Source organism: Bombina bombina, chromosome 7 (assembly GCF_027579735.1).
Source record: "Bombina bombina isolate aBomBom1 chromosome 7, aBomBom1.pri, whole genome shotgun sequence".
In the NCBI taxonomy this organism is placed as follows: Eukaryota; Metazoa; Chordata; class Amphibia; order Anura; family Bombinatoridae; genus Bombina; species Bombina bombina.
The window spans coordinates 136951978-136960106 of record NC_069505.1 but is presented as its reverse complement, the minus strand read 5'-3'; the positions used below and the strand labels follow the sequence as shown (position 1 = coordinate 136960106).

General features: G+C 38.8%; 1 protein-coding gene across 1 annotated transcript in view; it reads left to right on the top strand.

Annotated features, from left to right (window-relative positions):
* The first annotated feature begins 7152 nt into the window (after positions 1-7152).
* Positions 7153-8129, top strand: part of MYBPC3 (myosin binding protein C3) — a 202124-nt gene continuing 201147 nt past the window's right edge. The window contains 1 exon segment of the mRNA XM_053720336.1: positions 7153-7309. Within this exon segment, the coding sequence (XP_053576311.1) occupies positions 7285-7309 (25 nt within the window). The 5' untranslated portion in view covers positions 7153-7284.

The following is an 8129-nucleotide window of genomic DNA, read 5'->3' as shown; positions in this document are numbered from 1 at the left end:
GGTAGTGCTATAATGTAGTGTGTATGTAACAGGAGGGTAGTGCTATAATGTAGTGTGTATGTAATAGGAGGGTAGTGCTATAATGTAGTGTGTATGTAACAGGAGGGTAGTGCTATAATGTAGTGAGTATGTAACAGTAGGGTAGTGCTATAATGTAGTGGGTATGTAACAGGAGGGTAGTGCTATAATGTAGTGTGTGTAACAGGAGGGTAGTGCTATAATGTAGTGTGTATGTAACAGGAGAGTAGTGCTATAGTGTAGTGTGTATGTAACAGGAGAGTAGTGCTATAATGTAGTGTGTATGTAACAGTAGGGTAGTGCTATAATGTAGTGAGTATGTAACAGTAGGGTAGTGCTATAATGTAGTGTGTATGTAACAGGAGGGTAGTGCTATAATGTAGTGAGTATGTAACAGTAGGGTAGAGCTATAATGTAGTGAGTATGTAACAGGAGGGTAGTGCTATAATGTAGTGTGTGTAACAGGAGAGTAGTGCTATAATGTTGTGTGTATGTAACAGGAGAGTAGTGCTATAATGTAGTGTGTATGTCACAGGAGAGTAGTGCTATAATGTAGTGTGTATGTAACAGGTGGGTAGTGCTATAATGTAGTGTGTATGTAACAGGAGGGTAGTGCTATAATGTAGTGTGTATGTAACAGGAGGGTAGTGCTATAATGCAGTGTGTATGTAACAGGAGGGTAGTGCTATAATGTAGTGTGTATGTAACAGTAGGGTAGTGCTATAATGTAGTGTGTATGTAACAGGAGGGTAGTGCTATAATCTAGTGTGTATGTAACAGGAGGGTAGTGCTATAATGTAGTGTGTATGTAATGTAACAGGAGGGTAGTGCTATAATGTAGTGAGTATGTAACAGGAGGGTAGTGCTATAATGCAGTGTGTATGTAACAGGAGAGAAGTGCTATAATGTAGTGAGTATGTAACAGGAGGGTAGTGCTATAATGTAGTGAGTATATAACAGGAGGGTAGTGCTATAATGTAGTGTGTATGTAACAGGAGGGTAGTGCTATAATGTAGTGTGTATGTAACAGAAGGGTAGTGCTATAATGTAGTGAGTATGTAACAGGAGGGTAGTGCTATAATGTAGTGAGTATGTAACAGGAGGGTAGTGCTATAATGTAGTGAGTATGTAACAGGAGGGTAGTTCTATAATGTAGTGTGTATGTAACAGGAGGGTAGTGCTATAATGTAGTGTGTATGTAACAGGAGGGTAGTGCTATAATGTAGTGTGTATGTAACAGGAGGGTAGTGCTATAATGTAGTGTGTATGTAACAGGAGGGTAGTGCTATAATGTAGTGAGTATGTAACAGGAGGGTAGTGCTATAATGTAGTGTGTATGTAACAGGAGGGTAGTGCTTTAATGTAGTGTGTATGTAACAGGAGGGTAGTGCTTTAATGTAGTGTGTATGTAACAGGAGGGTAGTGCTATAATGTAGTGTGTATGTAACAGGAGGGTAGTGCTTTAATGTAGTTTGTATGTAACAGGAGGGTAGTGCTATAATGTAGTGTGTATGTAACAGGAGGGTAGTGCTATAATGTATTTGATGTAACAGGAGCACTGTGCAGGAGAGTAGTAGTGCTATAATGTAGTGTGTATGTAATGTAACAGGAGGGTAGTGCTATAATGTAGTGAGTATGTAACAGGAGGGTAGTGCTATAATGTAGTGTGTATGTAACAGGAGGGTAGTGCTATAATGTAGTGTTTATGTAACAGGAGGGTAGTGCTATAATGTAGTGTGTATGTAACAGGAGGGTAGTGCTATAATGTAGTGTGTATGTAACAGGAGGGTAGTGCTATAATGTAGTGTGTATGTAACAGGAGGGTAGTGCTATAATGTAGTGAGTATGTAACAGGAGGGAAGTGCTATAATGTAGTGAGTATGTAACAGGAGTGTAGTGCTATAATGTAGTGTGTATGTAACAGTAGGGTAGTGCTATAATGTAGTGAGTATGTAACAGGAGGGTAGTGCTATAATGTAGTGTGTATGTAACAGGAGGGTAGTGCTATAATGTAGTGTGTATGTAACAGGAGGGTAGTGCTATAATGTAGTGAGTATGTAACAGTAGGGTAGTGCTATAATGTAGTGTGTATGTAACAGTCGGGTAGTGCTATAATGTAGAGTGTATGTAACAGGAGGGTAGTGCTAGAATGTAGTGAGTATGTAACAGGAGGGTAGTGCTATAATGTAGTGAGTATGTAACAGGAGGGTAGTGCTATAATGTAGTGAGTATGTAACAGTAGGGTAGTGCTATAATGTAGTGAGTATGTAACAGTAGGGTAGTGCTATAATGTAGAGTGTATGTAACAGGAGGGTAGTAATATAATGTAGTGAGTATGTAACAGGAGGGTAGTGCTATAATGTAGTGAGTACGTAACAGGAGGGTAGTGCTATAATGTAGTGTGTATGTAACAGTAGGGTAGTGCTATAATGTAGAGTGTATGTAACAGGAGGTTAGTGCTATAATGTAGTGAGTATGTAACAGGAGGGTAGTGCTATAATGTAGAGTGTATGTAACAGTAGGGTAGTGCTATAATGTAGTGTGTATGTAACAGTAGGGTAGTGCTATAATGTAGTGTGTATGTAACATGAGGGTAGTGCTATAATGTAGTGTGTATGTAACAGGAGGGTAGTGCTATAATGTAGTGAGTATGTAACAGGAGGGTAGTGCTATAATGTAGTGAGTATGTAACAGGAGGGTAGTGCTATAATGTAGTGAGTATGTAATAGGATGGTAGTGCTATAATGTAGTGAGTATTTAACAGGAGGGTAGTGCTATAATGTAGTGAGTATGTAACAGGAGGGTAGTGCTATAATGTAGTGAGTATGTAACAGGAGGGTAGTGCTATAATGTAGTGTGTATGTAACAGGAGGATAGTGCTAAAATGTAGTGTGTATGTAACAGGAGGGTAGTGCTATAATGTAGTGAGTATGTAACAGGAGGGTAGTGCTATACTGTAGTGAGTATGTATCAGGAGGGTAGTGCTATAATGTAGTGTGTATGTAACAGTAGGGTAGTGCTATAATGTAGAGTGTATGTAACAGGAGGTTAGTGCTATAATGTAGTGAGTATGTAACAGGAGGGTAGTGCTATAATGTAGAGTGTATGTAACAGGAGGGTAGTGCTATAATGTAGTGTGTATGTAACAGGAGGGTAGTGCTATAATGTAGTGAGTATGTAACAGGAGGGTAGTGCTATAATATAGAGTGTATGTAACAGTAGGGTAGTGCTATAATGTAGTGTGTATGTAACAGTAGGGTAGTGCTATAATGTAGTGTGTATGTAACATGAGGGTAGTGCTATAATGTAGTGTGTATGTAACAGGAGGGTAGTGCTATAATGTAGTGAGTATGTAACAGGAGGGTAGTGCTATAATGTAGTGAGTATGTAACAGGAGGGTAGTGCTATAATGTAGTGAGTATGTAATAGGATGGTAGTGCTATAATGTAGTGAGTATGTAACAGGAGGGTAGTGCTATAATGTAGTGAGTATGTAACAGGAGGGTAGTGCTATAATGTAGTGAGTATGTATCAGGAGGGTAGTGCTATAATGTAGTGTGTATGTAACAGTAGGGTAGTGCTATAATGTAGAGTGTATGTAACAGGAGGTTAGTGCTATAATGTAGTGAGTGTGTAACGGGAGGGTAGTGCTATAATGTAGAGTGTATGTAACAGTAGGGTAGTGCTATAATGTAGTGTGTATGTAACAGTAGGGTAGTGCTATAATGTAGTGTGTATGTAACATTAGGGTAGTGCTATAATGTAGTGTGTATGTAACAGGAGGGTAGTGCTATAATGTAGTGAGTATGTAACAGTAGGGTAGTGCTATACTGTAGTGAGTATGTAACAGGAGGGTAGTGCTATAATGTAGTGAGTATGTAACAGGAGGGTAGTGCTATAATGTAGTGAGTATGTAACAGGAGGGTAGTGCTATAATGTAGTGAGTATGTAACAGGAGGGTAGTGCTATAATGTAGTGAGTATGTAACAGGAGGGTAGTGCTATAATGTAGTGAGTATGTAACAGGAGGGTAGTGCTATAATGTAGTGTGTATGTAACAGGAGGGTAGTGCTATAATGTAGTGTGTATGTAACAGGAGGGTAGTGCTATAATGTAGTGTGTATGTAACAGGAGGGTAGTGCTATAATGTAGTGTGTATGTAACAGAAGGGTAGTGCTATAATGTAGTGTGTATGTAACAGGAGGGTAGTGCTATAATGTAGAGTGTATGTAACAGGAGGGTAGTGCTATACTGTAGTGAGTATGTAACAGGAGGGTAGTGCTATAATGTAGTGAGTATGTAACAGGAGAGTAGTGCTATACTATAGTGAGTATGTAACAGGAGGGTAGTGCTATAATTTAGTGAGTATGTAACAGGAGAGTAGTGCTATAATGTAGTGAGTATGTAACAGGAGGGTAGTGCTATAATGTAGTGTGTATGTAACAGGAGGGTAGTGCTATAATGTAGTGAGTATGTAACAGGAGAGTAGTGCTATACTGTAGTGAGTATGTAACAGGAGGGTAGTGCTATAATGTAGTGAGTATGTAACAGGAGAGTAGTGCTATAATGTAGTGAGTATGTAACAGGAGAGTAGTGCTATAATGTAGTGTGTATGTAACAGGAGGGTAGTGCTATAATGTGGTGAGTATGTAACAGGAGGGTAATGCTATAATGTAGTGAGTATGTAACAGGATGGTAGTGCTATAATGTAGTGTGTATGTAACAGGAGGGTAGTGCTATAATGTAGTGAGTATGTAACAGGATGGTAGTGCTATAATGTAGTGTGTATGTAACAGTAGGGTAGTGCTATAATGTAGTGTGTATGTAACAGTAGGGTAGTGCTATAATGTAGTGTGTATGTAACAGTAGGGTAGTGCTATAATGTAGTGTGTATGTAACAGGAGGGTAGTGCTATAATGTAGTGAGTATGTAACAGGAGGGTAGTGCTATAATGTAGTGAGTATGTAACAGGAGGGTAGTGCTATAATGTAGTGTGTATGTAACAGGAGGGTAATGCTATAATGTAGTGTGTATGTAACAGAAGGGTAGTGCTATAATGTAGTGAGTATGTAACAGGAGAGTAGTGCTATAATGTAGTGAGTATGTAACAGGAGGGTAGTGCTATAATGTAGTGAGTATGTAACAGGAGGGTAGTGCTATAATGTAGTGTGTATGTAACAGAAGGGTAGTGCTATAATGTAGTGAGTATGTAACAGGAGGGTAGTGCTATAATGTAGTGAGTATGTAACAGGAGGGTAGTGCTATAATGTAGTGAGTATGTAACAGGAGGGTAGTGCTATAATGTAGTGTGTATGTAACAGGAGGGTAGTGCTATAATGTGGTGAGTATGTAACAGGAGGGTAGTGCTATAATGTAGTGAGTATGTAACAGGAGGGTAGTGCTATAATGTAGTGAGTATGTAACAGGAGGGTAGTGCTATAATGTAGTGAGTATGTAACAGGAAGGCAATGCTATAATGTAGTGTGTATGTAACAGGAGGGTAGTGCTATAATGTAGTGTGTATGTAACAGGAGGGTAGTGCTATAATGTAGTGTGTATGTAACAGGAGGGTAGTGCTATAATGTAGTGTGTATGTAACAGAAGGGTAGTGCTATAATGTAGTGTGTATGTAACAGGAGGGTAGTGCTATAATGTAGAGTGTATGTAACAGGAGGGTAGTGCTATACTGTAGTGAGTATGTAACAGGAGGGTAGTGCTATAATGTAGTGAGTATGTAACAGGAGAGTAGTGCTATACTATAGTGAGTATGTAACAGGAGGGTAGTGCTATAATTTAGTGAGTATGTAACAGGAGAGTAGTGCTATAATGTAGTGAGTATGTAACAGGAGGGTAGTGCTATAATGTAGTGTGTATGTAACAGGAGGGTAGTGCTATAATGTAGTGAGTATGTAACAGGAGAGTAGTGCTATACTGTAGTGAGTATGTAACAGGAGGGTAGTGCTATAATGTAGTGAGTATGTAACAGGAGAGTAGTGCTATAATGTAGTGAGTATGTAACAGGAGAGTAGTGCTATAATGTAGTGTGTATGTAACAGGAGGGTAGTGCTATAATGTGGTGAGTATGTAACAGGAGGGTAATGCTATAATGTAGTGAGTATGTAACAGGATGGTAGTGCTATAATGTAGTGTGTATGTAACAGGAGGGTAGTGCTATAATGTAGTGAGTATGTAACAGGATGGTAGTGCTATAATGTAGTGTGTATGTAACAGTAGGGTAGTGCTATAATGTAGTGTGTATGTAACAGTAGGGTAGTGCTATAATGTAGTGTGTATGTAACAGTAGGGTAGTGCTATAATGTAGTGTGTATGTAACAGGAGGGTAGTGCTATAATGTAGTGAGTATGTAACAGGAGGGTAGTGCTATAATGTAGTGAGTATGTAACAGGAGGGTAGTGCTATAATGTAGTGTGTATGTAACAGGAGGGTAATGCTATAATGTAGTGTGTATGTAACAGAAGGGTAGTGCTATAATGTAGTGAGTATGTAACAGGAGAGTAGTGCTATAATGTAGTGAGTATGTAACAGGAGGGTAGTGCTATAATGTAGTGAGTATGTAACAGGAGGGTAGTGCTATAATGTAGTGTGTATGTAACAGAAGGGTAGTGCTATAATGTAGTGAGTATGTAACAGGAGGGTAGTGCTATAATGTAGTGAGTATGTAACAGGAGGGTAGTGCTATAATGTAGTGAGTATGTAACAGGAGGGTAGTGCTATAATGTAGTGTGTATGTAACAGGAGGGTAGTGCTATAATGTGGTGAGTATGTAACAGGAGGGTAATGCTATAATGTAGAGTGTATGCTCTGAGTGACATACTTTTGAGTGTATGGCACATAGTCACAGCATAGATAGATCAAGGCTAAGGCTGGCAGTACCATGTGGAACAAGAAAAGCTCAGTGTAGGACACCAGAAGGGCAGTAAACAGACACAACAGAAGCCATGGGTGGCATAGAACACAGTAGAAAGCCAGCATGGCCAGAGGGCAAGCAGCAGGGCATTGGTAGTTTGGCTATATTTATCCTTGCTGAGATATCCTGTCAAGTGAGGTCTGTTACTGAGGAGGTGACAGGAGAGTGTGACAACAGGAGAGAGTGCTGGGGGTGGGACGGGGAGGGCTTCTCCATTTCTGTCTTTCTTTAAGGGGTCTGTAAAATCCCAGCAGCTGTATTTAGGTTCCAACCACAGGCTGGTCTGGATCTGTTTCTGGAAATCTTCTTGTGGGTCGTTCTATTATCAGGCTGAGCTAGGATGCCCGAGCCTGTAAAGAAAACAGGTACCTGGGGACAGTGGGTGGCATGTGTGGGTTAAAATAGAAGAAAAGGTGGATTAAAACAGAATCTGATGACAGATGCAATCTGTCTGGTCCACCTAAAGTCTAGACCAATACAATGTACACTCTCTCTTTAAATATTGACAATTTATTTCATTTAAATTTTCAATTAAAAATGTAGTCCAACAAATATTTAATTGTATTTGCCTGTACGACTTGTTCTGGCAGGTTACGTTATTTATCCACTATTGAAACTTTCAAACATACATTTTCTAAGACCACATCAAGACCTTTAATTTAATAGTATGATCTGATGTCTTAGCCTTTGCTTTTCTTTGAAATCGCTTGCACTCCAAAATGTGCTGAATGAGAGAAAAGATAATTGGATGGCAGGCATGGCATGTTTACAAAATATCTGCCTTGGATTTGGCTAGGAATAAATCTCCTTCATATGACTTTCAAGTTGGGTTGCACTGCAAAGTCCTGTGTTCATGAGCTGTGAGATTCCATCACACTTAGTTGTCATAGCTGTAATAATCTTTTATAATTCTTGTAAATATTTATGTATAAACAGATACATAAATGTTTTTTGTGATGAAATAAAGAATAAAACTTATTTTGTAGGAAATTGAAGCTGATACATTTTACTGGTGTGCAATGTGTTAATTGTATTTTCACAAATCTGCATGATTATTATATATATTTAAAGGAATAGAAAGGTCAAGATTGAAATATACATGGGTACATTTAAATTTTAAACAAAAGCATTTTTGCAATATATTTTAAGTAGCAAAAATGCTTCTAGTAAAAGTTATTTCTGTTT